Source organism: Hemiscyllium ocellatum, chromosome 30 (genome assembly GCF_020745735.1).
Source record: "Hemiscyllium ocellatum isolate sHemOce1 chromosome 30, sHemOce1.pat.X.cur, whole genome shotgun sequence".
Lineage (NCBI taxonomy): Eukaryota > Metazoa > Chordata > Chondrichthyes > Orectolobiformes > Hemiscylliidae > Hemiscyllium > Hemiscyllium ocellatum.
Genome location: NC_083430.1, coordinates 6,457,734 through 6,474,302, shown reverse-complemented (window position 1 = coordinate 6,474,302; position 16,569 = coordinate 6,457,734). Strand labels below are relative to the sequence as shown.

The 16,569-nt window shown below is 44.1% G+C and overlaps 1 protein-coding gene across 3 annotated transcripts in view; it reads left to right on the top strand.

The window, feature by feature from the left end:
* The window catches only part of col16a1 (collagen, type XVI, alpha 1), a 330,536-nt gene that overhangs the window by 47,213 nt on the left and 266,754 nt on the right, over positions 1 to 16,569 (top strand). For 2 of the 3 annotated variants that reach the window (XM_060847623.1, XM_060847622.1), the window contains exons 2-4: positions 6,394 to 6,512; positions 7,260 to 7,331; positions 7,784 to 7,901. In XM_060847623.1, coding sequence (XP_060703606.1) covers positions 6,431 to 6,512; positions 7,260 to 7,331; positions 7,784 to 7,901 — 272 coding nt within the window. In that variant the 5' untranslated portion in view covers positions 6,394 to 6,430. Of the gene's footprint in view, positions 1 to 5,022; positions 5,113 to 6,393; positions 6,513 to 7,259; positions 7,332 to 7,783; positions 7,902 to 16,569 lie in introns of those variants that run through there. The other variant, XM_060847624.1, reaches the window with a different exon arrangement.

Sequence of the window (16,569 nt, the reverse complement as noted above, 5' to 3'; positions counted from 1 at the left end):
GGAGACGGGCCACTTACTTGCGGAACGCTTCAGAGAACACCTCAGGGACGCCCGGACCAACCAACCCAACCACCCCGTGGCTCAACACTTTAATTCTCCCTCCCACTCCACCGAGGACATGCAGTTCCTTGGTCTCCTCCACCGGCAGAACATAACAACACGACGGTTGGAGGAGGAGCACCTCATCTTCCGCCTGGGAACCCTCCACCCACAAGGGATGAACTCCGATTTCTCCAGTTTCCTCATTTCCCCTCCCCCCACCTTGTCTCAGTCGGTTCCCTCAACTCAGCACCGCCCTCCTAACCTGCAATCTTCTTCCTAACCTCTCCGCCCCCACCCCACTCCGGCCTATCACCCTCACCTTGACCTCCTTCCACCTATCACATCTCCATCGCCCCTCCCCCAAGTCCCTCCTTCCCTACCTTTTATCTTAGCCTGCCTGGCACCCTCTCCTCATTCCTGATGAAGGGCTTATGCCCGAAACGTCGAATTTCCTATTCCTTGGATGCTGCCTGACCTGCTGTGCTTTAACCAGCAACACATTTTCAACTGTGATCTCCAGCATCTGCAGACCTCATTTTTTACTCTTCCTCTTTATGGGCATTTAAACAGGCATTGGATAGGCATATGGAGGATAATGGGCTAGTGTAGGTTAGGTCGGCTTGGGTCGGCGCAACATCGAGGGCCAAAGGGCCTGTACTGCGCTGTATTTTTCTATGTTCTATAGAACCCAAACTGGGCATCAGTAAGTAGATTATTCCTTTGGAAGTGCTGTTTAACAGCACTATCACCAACCCCTTTCATGATCGAGAGTAGAATGAGTTGGTGGTTGTTGGCCATGCTGGTTTTGTTACGCATTTCGTGGACAATTTTCCACATTAGAACATAGAACATTCCAGCACAGTACAAGCTCTTAGGCCCTCGATGTTTCACCGACCTGTGGAACCAACCTGAAGCCCATTATGCCTATAATATTTCATTTTCATTCACGTTTCTCCAATGACCATTTAAATGTGCTTAAAGTTGGCAAGTCTACTACTGTTGTAGGTAGGACATTCCACACCCCTATTAGTCTCAGAGTAAAGCAACTACCTTTGACATCTGTCCTATATCTATTATCCCTCAATTTAAAGCTATGGCCCCTCATGCTAGCCATCACCATCCGAGGAAAAAGGCTCTCACTGTTCACCCTATCTAACCCTCTGATTATCTGATGTCGCAATTAAGTCACCTCTCAACCTTCTAATCAGCTGAAAATAGCTTCAAGTCCCTCAGCTTTTCCTCATAGGACCTTCCCTCCATTACAGGCAACATCCTAATAAATTGCCTCTGAACACTTTCCAAAGTTTCCACATCCTTCCTATAATGCGGCAACTGGAACTGTAGGCAATACTCCAAGTGTGGCCACACCAGAGTTTTGTACGGCTGCAGCATGATCTCATGACTCCAATACTCATTCCCCATGCCAATAAAAGCTAATACACCGTATGCCTTCTTAACAACCCTATCAACCTGGGTGGCATCTTTCAGGGAACTATGTACATGGACACTGAGATCTCTCTGCTCATCCACACTACCACGAATCTTACCACTAGCCCAATACTCTTTATTCCTGTTGCTTCTTCCAAAGTGAATCACCTCACACCTTTCCACATTAAACTCCATTTGCTACCTCTCAGCCCAGCTCTGCAGCTTATCTATGTCTCTCTGTAACCTGCAACATCCTTCGGCACAGTCCACAACTCCACTGACCTAGTCATATCTGCAAATTTACAAACTCATCTTTCTACGCCCTCATCCAGATCATTTATAAAACTGACAAACCGCATTGGCCCCAAAACAGATCCTTGCGGTACACTATTAGTAACTGAACTCCAGGATGAACATTTCCCATCAACCATCACCCTCTGTCTTCTTTCAGCTAGCCAATTTCTGATCCAAACCGCTAAATCCCCCTCGATCCCATGCTTCCGTATTTCCTGCAAAAGCCGACCATGGGAACCCTATCGAATGGAGATAGCAGAGCCATTGGCCTGGATTTTTATGTCGTCATTGTCTACGGGAATAGTACCAGAGGACTGGAGGATAGCGAATGTGGTCCCCTTGTTCAAGAAAGGGAGTAGGGATAGCCCTAGTAACTATAGGCCAGTGAGTCTGACTTCAGTGGTGGGCAAAGTCTTAGAGAGAATGGTAAGGGATAAGATTTATGAACATCTGGATAGGAATAACGTGATCAAGGATAGCCAGCATGGTTTTGTGAAGGGCAGGTCGTGCCTCACAAACCTTATTGAGTTCTTTGAGAAGGTGACTAAGGAAGTGGACGAGGGTAAAGCAGTAGATGTTGTGTATATGGATTTTAGTAAGGCGTTCGATAAGGTTCCCCATGGTAGGCTAATGGTAAAACTACGGAGGTATGGCATTGAGGATACATTAGAGGTTTGGATTAGGAATTGGCTGGCTGGAAGGAGACAGAGGGTAGTAGTTGATGGACTATGTTCATCTTGGAGTGCAGTTACTAGCGGTGTACCACAAGGATCTGTTTTGGGACCATTGCTTTTTGTTATCTTTATAAATGATCTAGAGGAAGGGCTTGAAAGCTGGGTAAGCAAGTTTGCGGATGACACAAAAGTCGGTGGAGTTGTGGATAGTGAGGAAGGAAGTGGTAGGTTACAGCGGGATATAGATAAGTTGCAGAGCTGGGCAGAAATGTGGCAAATGGAATTCAATGTAGCTAAGTGTGAAGTCATTCACTTTGGTAGGAGTAACAAGAAGATGGATTACTGGGCTAATGGTAGGCTACTTGGTAGTGTGGATGAGCAGAGGGATCTTGGTGTCCATGTACACAGATCTCTGAAAGTTGCCACCCAGGTAAATAGTGCTGTGAGGAAGGCATATGGTGTACTGGGCTTTATTGGTAGAGGAATTGAGTTCCGGAGTCCTGAGGTCATGTTGCAACTGTATAAGACTCTGGTGCGGCCTCATCTGGAGTATTGTGTGCAGTTTTGGTCGCCATACTATAGGAAGGATGTGGAGGCATTGGAACGAGTGCAGAGGAGGTTTACCAGGATGTTGCCTGGAATGGTAGGAAAATCTTATGAGGAAAGGCTGAGGCACTTGAGGCTGTTCTCATTGGAGAAGAGAAGGTTTAGGGGAGATCTGATAGAAGTGTATAAGATGATTAGGGGTTTAGATAGGGTCGACACTGAGATCCTTTTACCGCTAATGGAGTCAGGTGTTACTAGGGGACACAGCTTTAAATTAAGGGGTGGTAGGTATAGGACAGATGTTAGGGGTAGATTCTTTACACAGCGGGTTGTGAGTTCATGGAATGCCCTGCCAGTAGCAGTGGTGGACACTCCCTCTTTATGGTCATTTAAGCAGGCATTGGATAGGCATTTGGAAGTTATTGGGCTAGTGTAGGTTAGGTAGGATTCGGTCGGCGCAACATCGAGGGCCGAAGGGCCTGTACTGCGCTGTATCTTTCTATGTTCTATGTTCTATGAATGCTTTACTGATATCCATATACACCACATCAACCACTTTATCCTCATCCACCTGTTTGATCACCTTCTCAAAGAACTCAATAAGGTTTGTGAGGCACAACTATCCTTCACAAAACCACGTTGACTATCCCTAATCAACTTATTCCTTTCTAGATGATTATAAATCCTATCTCTTATAATCTTTTCCAATACTTCACCCAGAATCGAAGTAGGACTCACTAGTCTATAATTACCAGGGTTGTATCTACTCTCCTTCTTGAACAAGGGAACAACATTTGCTATCCTCTAGTTTCTGGCAGTATTCTATAGACAATGATGACATAAAGATTAGACTTACAGTGTGGAAACAGGCCCTTTGGCCCAACAAGTCCACACCGACCCACCGAAGCGCAACCCACCCATACCCCTACATTTACCCCTTACCTAACACTACGGGCAATTTAGCTTGGCCAATTCACCTGACCCGCACATCTTTGTGACTGTGGGAGGAAACCGGAGCACCCGGAGGAAACCCACGCAGACACGGGGAGAATGTGCAAACTCCACACAGTCAGTCGCCTGAGGTGGGAATTGAACCCAGGTCCCTGGCGCTGTGAGGCAGCAGTGCTAACCACTGTGCCACCGTGCCGCCCTGAATAGGTTCGGCAATCTCCTCCCTAGCTTCCCAGAGTATCCGAGGATAAATCCCATCCACCCGAGAGATTTACCTGTTTTCACACTTTCCAGAATTGCTAACACCTCCTCCTTGTGAACCACAATCCCTTTTAATCTCACAGCCTGTATCTCAGTATTCTCCTCAACAACATTGTCTTTTTCCAGTGTGAGTACTGACAAAAAATATTCATTTAGCACCTCTCCTATGTCCTCAGACTCATCGCACAACTTCCCATGAGGGCCTCGATTGGCCTAATCTTACTCTAGTTGCTCTTTTATTCCTGACATACCTATAGAAAGCTTTAGGGTTTTCCTTGATCCTATCTGCCAACCACTTCTCATGTCCCCTCCTGTCTCTTCTTAGCTCTCATTCTCTTTTGACCTTTCCTGGCTAACTTGTAATTCTCAAGTGCCCTAACTGAGCCTTCACATCTCATCCTAGCATAATCCTCTTTCTTCCTCTTGACAAGAGGTTCAACTTCTTTATTAAACCATGGCTCCTTCGCTCGACCACTTCCTCCCTGCCTGACAGGTACATGCTTATCAAGGACACGCAGTAGCTGTTCCTTGAATTAGCTCCACATTTCAATTGTGCTTTGCAGTTTCATTCCCATTCTGATGCATCCTAAATTTTGCTGAATCACATCATAATAGCCTTTTCCTGACTATAACTCTTGTCTGCGATATATACATATCCATTAACATTGCTAAAGTAAACATAACTGAATTGTGGTTACCATCACCAAAACCCCTCCAGGTTCCCCAAAACACAATCTGAGACATCACGAACCCTGGTACCTAGGAGGCAACACACTAACCATGAGTCTCTCTCATTCCCACAGAACCTCCTGTCTGTCTCTCTAACTATGGAGTCCCCAGTGACGAATGCTCTGCTCATCTCCCCCCTTCCCTTCTGAGCAACAGGGATCGACTCAGTGCCAGAGACCTTACCCCGGTATGTCATTCCCCCTCCAATAGTATCCAAAACTGTACACTTGAGGGAATCGGCCACAGGGGATCACTGCACTGCCTGTCCATCCCCTTTCCATCCCCTCACTGTAACCCATCTGCTTTTTACCTCCCTGTAACTCCCCTCTATAACCCCCTCCACCACCGGAATGATCCTAAGTGCATCCAGCTCCAGCTCCAGTTCCTAACACGGTTTCCGAGGAGCTGGAGTTGGGTGTACTTCCCGGAGAGGAAGTCAGGGGGGACATTAGTGGTGACTCTTAACTCCCACATTCTGCAGGAGGAACATTCAACTGCCCTAACCTCCATTCCCACTATTCTAAATTCCCAAAGAGACAATTGAAAAATAAAGAGAAGAAAAGACTAGTTGCCTCACCAATACGATGCACAGAACCCTTTTTTTCACTTGGAAGAGGAGGAGGAGGAGGATGGGTGGGAGACACTGCCTGAGTAGTGTTTCGGGTAATGCAACCACCCAAATATATTACTTTACTTACTCACCAGTCCCCTCCTGCTCAGCATACGCTCCACCTATTCGTGAGGTAGGTTGTTAAAGCAGTAATTTACCTTCCCTGTAGTCCCCTGGTTGTCACTCCCTCTCTTCCTGCTACTAAACAAAAATAAATGCCAGGATTGTAACTGTACTGGAACACCTTGGCTAGGGGAGCAGCAAATCCTCTTGTTATCCTGGTACCTGTGCACAATAATGTTCCTGATTTTCCCTCCTGCCTTGTGCAACGTACCTGTTGGGTTGCTTGTCACTCTAAGCTGTTGCCAATTCCATTGTCTGGCAGTATCCTGGCTGAAGTGGGGTAGAGAAGTTGGAGGAAAGAATGTGACCCAGCTCAATGCCTTCCCCTATTGAAATACAATGCTGACATTCTCAGTGTTCATATGGTTACCTACCCTGCAGAGGCTCCTGGGAACATTTGGCAAGAGTTGTTCAAAATCCTGAAGGGCTGAAATGAAGTAAATTGGGAAAAATGGTTTGCATTGGCTGGAGGCTGGAGGCAAGACTGGTTTCAGCTCATTGCCAAAAAAGTAGAGAAAAGAAAACATTTCCAACACTGAGTTATTGTGCTATGAGATGACAGGGAGCTGGAAACAGATTCAAGACAAAATTAGGAAAATGCTGGAAGTGGACTATGGGGAATGGGGAAGAGAGTGAAATGGGAATGGCACAGGAACGATGGGCTGAATTGGCCGATGTTGTTTGATTCAGAGTTCCCAGTAACCTGTCTTTCTCTCCAACATGTCACATTTCCAGGTGATGGTTAAACGTTGTTGACAGATATTGGTGCAGAATGTGGACTATTTGGATCACCATCCTGTGGGTGTTCGTCAGTGTTCAGACAGTGACCGGAGGCAGAGTGAAAAAACACAGAGGTAAGACCATGGGACTGGACATTTACTGCTGTCCAAGAGGGTTCAGTGACTACAGAGCAGGGGTCAGGATAGAGGTCAGTGCTCAGTATGTAATGGTCAGGATCAGAGGTCAGTGTGCAGGGGGTAAAGGTCAGGATCAGAGGTCAGTGTTCATGGGGCAGAGATCAGAACCAAAGGACAGTGGTCGAGGGAGTGGGGTCAGGATCAGAGGTCAGGGTTCTGGGGGGATCAGAGGTCAGTGTTCGGGGGTGGGGCTGGGATCAGAGGTCAGTGTTAGAGAGCAGGGGTCAGGATCAGAAGTCAGTGTTCAGAAGATAGGCGTCAGATCAGAGGTAAGTCTTTGGGAGTAGGGGTCAGGGTCAGAGTTCAGGTGGTAGCGGTCAGGGTCAGAGGTCAATGTTCAGGTTGGAGTAGTCATCCCTCTTTAATTTTTAAACATCTCCAGCAAATGCCTTTCTCCCTGATGTCTGCTTTTTCCAGAACATGCTGATATCTGCAAGGATATAGTTCCCAGGCCCCCTCTTCATATGGAGGCCTAGCTATCTGATGCTTTGCAGAACATCCAACCAGAAGGGCATCACTGATAAGTTTTCCCAATATTTCAGGAGTATTTAATTGATAGAGAAGTGTTTGCAATGTCCTGGGTTTGTGAATGTTGGTATATAAATGTGAGTTGTTACTGTATATAAATTTAGATTGTTGCAGTAACAGCTTTTGGAGTCACTGATGGAGCTTTACTTTCTCTAGATATTCCATGCCCTCGTGTACATGGTGATGGATGGAAATTACAGAACCAAGAGCACTATGTTAATGTTTCAGGTACAGTCCCACACTTCAGAGTCACCCCTTAATCCCCAGAATGGGCCTCAATCCCACCGGAATCTGCCATTAGCTATTCTGGAACCAAGAATCACATGACAGCATGAGTAGGCAGTTGGTACTGTCAACAATTAAATCTTTGATTTCAATCTATGTCTCTCGGAAGTGATACATTACTGGCTAACTTCTGTCTTTGATACCCTTATTCATGTTAAAAGTACTCCTCTCTGAGACAGCCTTTACATTGGTAGCCACAAATGAATATGTTCGATGACTAACTACTATAGTGACCAGTGGCAAAATTAATCTTCAGCTCTGTCAAACCAGGTTTAACTCTGGGATCTGACTTGTCCAGTGTCACCATCAGCTGAGATTATAACATGAGGAACTTATAGAGTCCTGCCATCCAAGTAGTTACCTTTTATTAAAGTTCTGTCTGTCTTTCCCCACAGGTTTTAATTTGCTCAGGAGGTTCTCGCTTTTTAAGACACCAGCAGTGAAGAAAGTTCGAAGTCCAACGGGTTCTTTAATCGTGAAGTTGGGAAGTTTGTCACTCATCAGACCCACTGAGTAAGTCCCCACTTGTGTACTGATTGAATCCCAGAGAGTTATGAACAGGGCTATATGAGTGTTGCATTGAGGAAAGGACCTAATGGGATTGATGTATGGAATGATACAGTCCTTGAAAGAAACCTTGATTATTAAGGGAAAATGATGGGGGAGAATTTCTCTGGGATAGTGGAAAGTCTGGTTAGGGTGTTTCTCTCCTGATCATCTGCTGCGTTTATGATGTAAGGACTGTAGCAATTTGACATCCTGTTAGAGCAGCTTCCCCTGAACCTCTGGGAACCACACTATGACCAAGCCTTACCCAGAATTGCCAGAGGCAGTCAGGGACAGCCTGGGGGTCCCGTAGACACTGATGGCCCCACAATCCCCTGAGGGGCAATCAGTCCCATGAGCCTTTTTGACCTCAGAGGGGTCAGCGAAGGGGGCTGGGGGATAAGCATATCCCAGCACTTCAGTAAGAGGAACCAATCAGTGCTTATGCCTATGAATGCTAGCACTGTGTGCAGTGTATTTGTATAGAAACCTGAAGACTTCATGCTAATGGGATCTCTATGATCTGGTATTTGAAAGTGATTCATGGAGACTTTAGGAGCTGGCCTTCCTCACTGAGTTTACAGCGGACACTGTCCATGGGAGGCTGGTCAGTTTGCTGAACAATTTGTAAGAATATCAGACTATCAAGATTGTAGTCAAGATATGTGACTTTCTTACAATGCTTGATTAATTGTGTAATAGCATTCCACACAAACCTCTGAATCTGCTGTACTGTTTGACAGTTTGCAGTTGTAACTGTACGTGTATCCTATCATTTTCTTTTGTGGGATGGTCCCCCTCTCATCTGGCAATGTGTGATCCTACTGTCACTCTCCTGTACCTGGAGAGACCATCTAAACCTTCAATGACTCTTGATATGAAGAGTGACTGTGAAATTCTCCTTTAATTATTTGCTCTTGCAAAGGAACTGAATATTTCTCATCATTACTAAGCACTGCAAAAGGAAACAGAGTGTTTCATCCTGAATTCCTTTGCTCCTTAAATGCTGGTAAAATGATATCTGTATTATTGGCTTGCCAATGGTTCCAGTTTAAGCATTGTTTCATCATTTATGAAGTAAGTGACCTGTTAATTTCATAACCTGTAATAAATCTGACTAAACAGTTTAGCCTGTTCACATTGGAATTTTCTGCTTGGTAGAAGAGAATGGAGAATGTTATGTATTACAACGATGTGCATTTTGTGATAAGTGCATAAATATTCATCTATTACTCTTCATACAGCATACACAAAGACTGCATGCACAGTAAACTCAGTTTGTAAAGAAAACACAATCATGCCAATGTTGTAGCAACACAGCATCAGTACAGTGCAAAGGAGGCCATTCAGCCCACTGAGTCATGTTAACTCTCTGCAAAGTGATCCAATTAATGCCATTGCCCTGCTCAAACCCTGTAGCCCTACAAGTTAATTTTCGGTTTCTATTTTGAATGTTGATTATCTCTTGGCTAAGAGACCGTGAGTTTTGGTAACACTTGTTGCAGAAAATTGTTCTTTTCTCACAGCCACTTTGCATTTCTTGTATAAACCCTTAAATCTGTTGCATACTTTCTTGTTTCAACATCTACTGAGAACAGGATGCCCTGTTCACCTTCTCTGCAATATTAGAGTCAAGGCGGTGAACCTTCGAGATTCTGTGTCTCAGAGGGTTATAGATTCTCCATCGCTGAATATGTTTCAGGCCAGGATTGACAAATCGTTGGTCTCTCAGGGCATCTGGAGATGTGGGGTTGGGTGAGAAAGTGGAGATGAAGGCCAAAATAGCCATGATCGCAATCATTTCATCCAAGGTGAACAGCAGGATTTTCACAGGAGACTTTTCTTGTCCTTAAGTTCTTGGTCCAGTTTGATGGAAGGATTGTTAGATCTCATGCTGGGGAGTGTCTATGGGGATCACTTGGATAAATGTGATCATCGTACGAGAGGGTTAATATCAGCAATAAAAATTTACTGTGGAAAAGGATATGGAAGATATAGACTGTAGGGAAATAGATGGTGACATCTTGCAAAATGTCCAGATTACAGAGGAGGAACTGCTGGATGTCTTGAAATGGTTAAAGGTGGATAAATCCCCAGGACCTGATCATGTGTAACTGAGAACTCTGTGGGAAGCTAGAGAAGTGATTGCTGGGCCTCTTGCTGAGATATTTGCATCATCGATACTCACAGGTTAGGTGCCGGAAGACTGGAAGCTGTCAAACGTGGTGCCACTGTTTAAAAAGGGCAGTAAAGACAAGCCAGGGAACTATAGACCGGTGAGTCTGACCTTGCTGGTGGGCAAGTTGTTGGAGGGAATCCTGAGGGACAGGATGTACATGTATTTGGAAAGGCAAGGACTGATTCGGGATAGTCAACATGGCTTTGTGCATGGGAAATCATGTCTCACAAACTTGATTGAGTTTTTTGAAGAAGTAACAAAGAAGATTTATGAGGGCAGAGCGGTAGATGTGATCTATATGGACTTCAGTAAGATGTGCGACAAGGTTCCCCCGGGAGACTGATTAGCAAGGTTAGATCTCATGGAATACAGGGAGAACTATCCTTTTGGATACAGAACTGGCTCAAAGGTAGAAGACAGAGGGTGGTGGTGGAGGGTTGTTTTTCAGACTGGAGACCAGTGGAGTGCCACAAGGATCGGTGCTGAGTCCTCTACTTTTTGTCATTTACATAAATGATTTGGATGCGAGCATAAGAGGTACAGTTAGTAAGTTTGCAGATGACACCAAAATTGGAGATGTAGTGGACAGCGAAGAGGGTTACCTCAGATTACAACAGGATCTGGACCAGATGGACCAATGGGCTAAGAAATGGCAGAAGGAGTTTAATTCAGATAAATGTGAGGTGCTGCATTTTGGGAAAGCAAATCTTAGCAGGTTTTATACAGTGAATGATAAGTTCCTAGGGAGTGTTGCAGAACAAAGAGACCTTGGAGTGCAGGTTCATAGTTCCTTGAAAGTGCAATCGCAGGGAGATAAGATAGTGAAGAAGGCGTTTGGTATGCTTTCCTTTATTGGTCAGAGTATTGAGTACAGGAGCTGGGAGGTCATGTTGCAGCTGTACAGGACATTGGTTAAGCCACTGTTGGAATATTGTGTGAAATTCTGGTCTCTTTCCTATCGGAAAGATGTTGTGAAACTTGAAAGGGTTCAGAAAAGATTTACAAGGATGTTGCCAGGGTTGGAGGATCTGAGCTACAGGGAGAGGCTGAACAGGCTGGGGCTGTTTTCCCTGGAGCGGCGGAGGCTGAGGGGTGACCTTATAGAGGTTTACAAAATTATGAGGGGCATGGATGGGGTAAATAGACAAAGCCTTTACCCTGGGGTCGGGGAGTCCAGAACTAGAGGGCATAGGTTTAGGATGAGAGGGGAAAGATATAAAAGAGACCTAAGGGGCAACTTTTTCACGCAGAGGGTGGTACGTGTATGGAATGAGCTGCCAGAGGATGTGGTGGAGGCTGGTACAATTGCAACATTTAAAGAGGTATTTGGATGGGTATATGAAATAGGAAGGGTTTGGAGGGAAATGGGCCGGGTGCTGGCAGGTGGGACTAGATTGGGTTGGGATATCTGGTTGGCATGGACGGGTTGGACCGAAGGGTCTGTTTCCATGCTGTACATCTCTATGACTCTATGACTCTATTACCCTGGACAAGACAGCCTGCTTAATTGGCATCATATTCACAATCTGAAAAATTTGTACTCCTTTCATCACCAATTCACACTGGCAGCAGTGAATACCATCTACGTGATGCATTGCAACAAATTAATAAGGCTCAATAAAATGTGGAGCTGGAAAAACACAGCAGGTCAGACAACATTGAAAGAGCGGAGGAAAGTTGATGACCTGAAATGTCGATATTCCTGCTCATCTGTTGCTTTCTCACCTGCGGTGCTCTTCCAGCACCACATTTTACTAACTCTGACTCCCAGCATCTGCAGTCCTCACTATCTCCAAATTAATAAGACCCATTCAATGGTATCTTTTAAAGTCATGCCTGAGACCACCTGGAAGGACACAAGTTGTGGATACATGGAAACGTAACCAAGTGTGCAAGTTCCCTTCCAAGCCATTCACTGCCTCGAAAATATGTCAGTATTCCTTCAGTGTCACTTTGTAAAGTCCTGGTAGTGTCTCCCTAACAGCTCCCTAATGGCTTCCTACATCTCACATTTGCAACAGTTCAGGAAGGCAACTCACCACCACCTTCTCCAGGACAACTGGGATGGACAATAAATGCTTGCCCAGTTAGTGATGCCCACATCCCATAAACATTTCCTTTTAAAAGTGGTTTAATACAATTAATTTAAGAGGAAAGTGAGAACAGGACAATAGTTAATAAAGGGAACGCAAAGATTTTCTCCTGCTATATAAATAGTAGGAAGAGAAAGATAGGTCTTAATAGTGTTCAAGAGATGACCTGTGTAGGGAAGTTCTAGAGTGTTTAACAAATGCTTTGTATCAGTGTTTACAAAGGAAGAGGATGCTGGCATGGTATTGGCAGAAGCAGAAATCGTACAGCCAATGCCCAAGGAATACACTGATTGGCAAAATAACTGTGAGAGCCTGGCTGTGCTTGGACAATGGATAATTCACCTCAACCAGCTGGCTGGTACCCCAACTTGCTGAAGGTAATAGAGGTGGAGATAACAGTGACTTTGCTGAATCTGAGCATTGGTGAGTTGTAAATAAGGCACCCTTATTTAAGGAAGGGTATGAGGCAGTGGAGGGCAAACTCAGGCCCATGGAGTGATCAAACCATTAGGAGTTTTTCATCTTGCCCTCGAGCTGCATGGCTTTGTAAGTATGAGCTAAGATTATTCAAGTTGGTCAAGATAAAATACAATTATCTATGTCAATGTTGATCTCAGTTGAATATAATCTATCAACCTAAAGTTTACTTAGTTATAAAGTGACCAGGCATACAGACTGTAATGCCAAGATAGAGCACTTCACAATGGCTCACAATGGATGTTGTATTTATAGCATTGTTTATGCCTCTCACAGACAAAATTCTCTTGAAAAACAGCAATTTGAGAGAAGACAGGCAGTTAGTTATGTTTCCTTTTAAAACTTAGGAGTTAGATTGACTAACAAAAGCTTCATAATTGTTGCTCTGCTTTGAAGCTGAAGTCACTGGAATATGTTTTGATAACTTGGTCACTGTTCATTGGAAAATGACTGAAGATTCAAAAAAGCTAATTTTCCGACTTGGTGGAGTTATGAGCCACGGTCTGGATTGAGGAATCTTTTGAAGTATTAAGTTCAAAATATCTTCCCCATCCTCATGTTCGTTCCAAGCCCCCTCTTCATGTTTCTCCCATTCTAACTCAGTGCTAACTCATGCCCCCTCCCACCCGGCCTGTTGTACATGCCATGACAATTCATGACTATCAGTAGCTTTCCATGTCCAGTCACTCAGTACAGTACATAATATATCCAGAAACAACAAACCACACAGCCCTGTCCAAAAAGAAAAGCATTCACAAATCTTTTGAAATGAAAACTGCTGTTCCAAAACAATAAAAATTGTAATCAGATAAAGATTTGAAACACTTTACACCTCTCAATCTTATGTAACCAATCAATGAGACATTGATAAAAGAGATCACACATTGGGGATCAGTGTAAGAACGACTTCCAAGAATTGGCTGGCCTCATTACGAATCCTTAGCTGAGTGGAGAGGCTCATTACAGGATTATTGTCGAGGGTTCTGGTTTGACCATTGACAATAGATATCTCCAATGTTTGACTGAAATCATTAAACAAAAAGTTTCAAGTTCTGAAGAAGGGTCACCGAATCTGAAACATTAACTCTGCTTTGTCTCCACAGATGCAGCCATACTTGCTGAGTCCTTCCAGCAATTTCTGTTTGTGATTTGAACTGTATATGTTGTTCTTACTTATTTAAAGAAAGGTATCATTTCATTGGAGAGAAGGTTCACTGGGATGATCCTTGGTCTGGAGGGATTGGCTTATGAGTAAAGGTTAAACAGATTGGGACTCTACTCGCTGGAGTGTAGAACAATGAGAGACAATCTAATTGAAGCAGATAGCATTCTTAAGGAACTTGACAAGGGAATGTCAGAGGATGCTTCCCCTCGTGGGAGAGCGTGAGACCACAGGATATAGTCTTAAAATAAAGACTGCAGAATAAAGGGGTGGCACAGAGGCTCAGTGGTTAGCACTACATCCTTACAGTGCCAGGGACCTGGGTTCGATTCCCACCCTGGGTTACTATCTGTGTGGAGTTTGCACATTTTTCTTGTGTCTGTGTGGGTTTCCTCCCACCAATCCGAGGATGTACAGGTCAGGTGAATTGTCCATGCTAAATTGCCCATAATGTTAGGTGCATGAGTCAGGGATAAATGTAGGGTAATGGGTCTGTATGGGTTACTCCTCAGAGGGTTTGTATGGACTTATTGGGCTGAAGGGCCTGTTTCCATACTGTAGGCAATCTAATCTAAAGGGACGTCAATTTAAGATTGAGCTGTGTAGGAATTTCTTTGCTCAGAGGGTTATAAGTCTTTGGAACATCTTCCCACAGAGAGCTGGGGGCTAGAGTCTTTGCATATATTGATTGCTGAGGTAACTTGTCAGATCAGCCATGATCCTATTGAATCAAGGGCTCAATGGGTCAAATGGCCCACACTTGTTCCTATTTTATATGATCTTATGGTCTTAGAACTTTAGAGCCACAAAAATGATACCACCCAGGAGGGGTCCTTCTGACCATCCTGTCCATGCCAATGCAAAGACAACAGATGCCCTTTCTAATCCTATTTTCCTGCACGTGGCCCATAGTCGTGCAGTTTACAGCATTTAAGGTGCAGATCCAGGTACATTTTAAAAGAGTTTAGGATCTCTCCCTCCACCACCAACTCAGGCTGTGAATTCCAGACACCCATCACCCTCTGTGTAAAAAAAGGTTTTTCCTCATCTCCCTGCTAATCAGTCTGCCATTGAGCTTGAATCAATGACCCCCTGGTGTTTGAACTCTCTGTCAAGGGAAACAGGTTCCTGTCTACTGTAACTCTACCCCTCTCAATGTTGTATACCTTGATCATGTCACCACTCAGCCTTCTCTGTTCCAAAGAAAGGAACCCCACCCTCTCCAGTCTCTCATCACAGCTACTGCCCTCCAGCCCTGGCAACATTCTTTACGCTTGACCAGAGCAATTACATCATTCTGTAATGTGGTGACGGGATCACACTCTACTTGAGGCCTCACCAATGTCATACACAGTCTCATCATTATATCCCTGCTTTTGTATTCTATATCTCAGGCAATGAAGGACAGCACTCTATATGCCTTCTTTACCACCTTATCTATCTGTATTGCTACCATTAGGGACCTGTGCACTTGCACACCAAGGTCTCTCACTTCATCTACTCCTCTCAGTATATTCCCATTCATTGTGTATTCCCTTTTACTGTTTAACCTTCCTAAATACATTACCTCACACTTATCAAAGTTGAACCCCATCTGCCACTTTCCCATCCACACCAACAACCCATCTGTATCATTTTAAAGGTTATAGCTATCCTCTAAACTATCTACTGAAGGGTCATTTTTTGTGTCATCTGCAAATTTCCCATTTGTGCCCCCAAGTTCAACTCCAAATTGTTAATATATAAAGCAAACAGCAGGGGTCACAACACATCTATAGAACACAAGTTGAAACAGCTTTCTACTTGCAAGGACGGCCACTGACCATTACCTTTCGTTTCCATTTAATAGGCCAGCTTTGGAACGGATTTGACACATTGCCCTGGGCTTTTTTTTTGACCAGTCAGCCATGTAGCACCTTGTCAAATATCTTACTAAAGTCCATGTGGACAACATTCACTGCACTACCCTCATCGATCTTCCTTGTCACTTCCTTTTGTAAAGCATGACCTTCCCTTAACAAACCATGCTGATTATCCCTGACTAATCCGTGCCTTTCGTATTGACAGCCTATCTGATCTCTCGGATTTATTCTATTTACCCACAATTGAAGTAAGACTAATTGGCCTATACTTGTTTGACATTTCCTTTGTACATTTTTTAAATAATGGAACCACATTTATATTCTTCTAATCCTCTGACACCTTATCCGTGTCTCATGAAGTTTGGAAAATGATACTCAGAACATCTGCTATTTCCTCATGGACCACCTTCAATATTCCAGGGGGCAGTTCATCTGGTCCCAGCGACTTAACCACTTACAAGGATTCCGACTCCTCTAACACTTCCTCTTATTACAGTTATTTTGTCTACAATTTCACAGTACTTCTCTTAGACTACTATATCTACATCACCCCTATCCTTTGTGAATATGGAAACAAAAAAAATTAAATTCTTCCTATATACTCAGCATATACTTTCATAAACTCTTCCTATTTAATCTTCCTCTATATTTCTTCTAGATAACCATGGGGCCCTAGATTTGGCAGTGCCATTCTTATGTTTGGAAGGGGCATGTCTGCTTGTGCCCCAAGGATCTCACTAATGATGCCTCCTACTGGTTTACCACAGATTTATTCTTTAGCAACCCTGTCCAGTTCAACTCCACCAAATCACCTCTTAGTTTTGTAAAATTTACGTTCTCGCACTTTAGAACGTTTAATCCT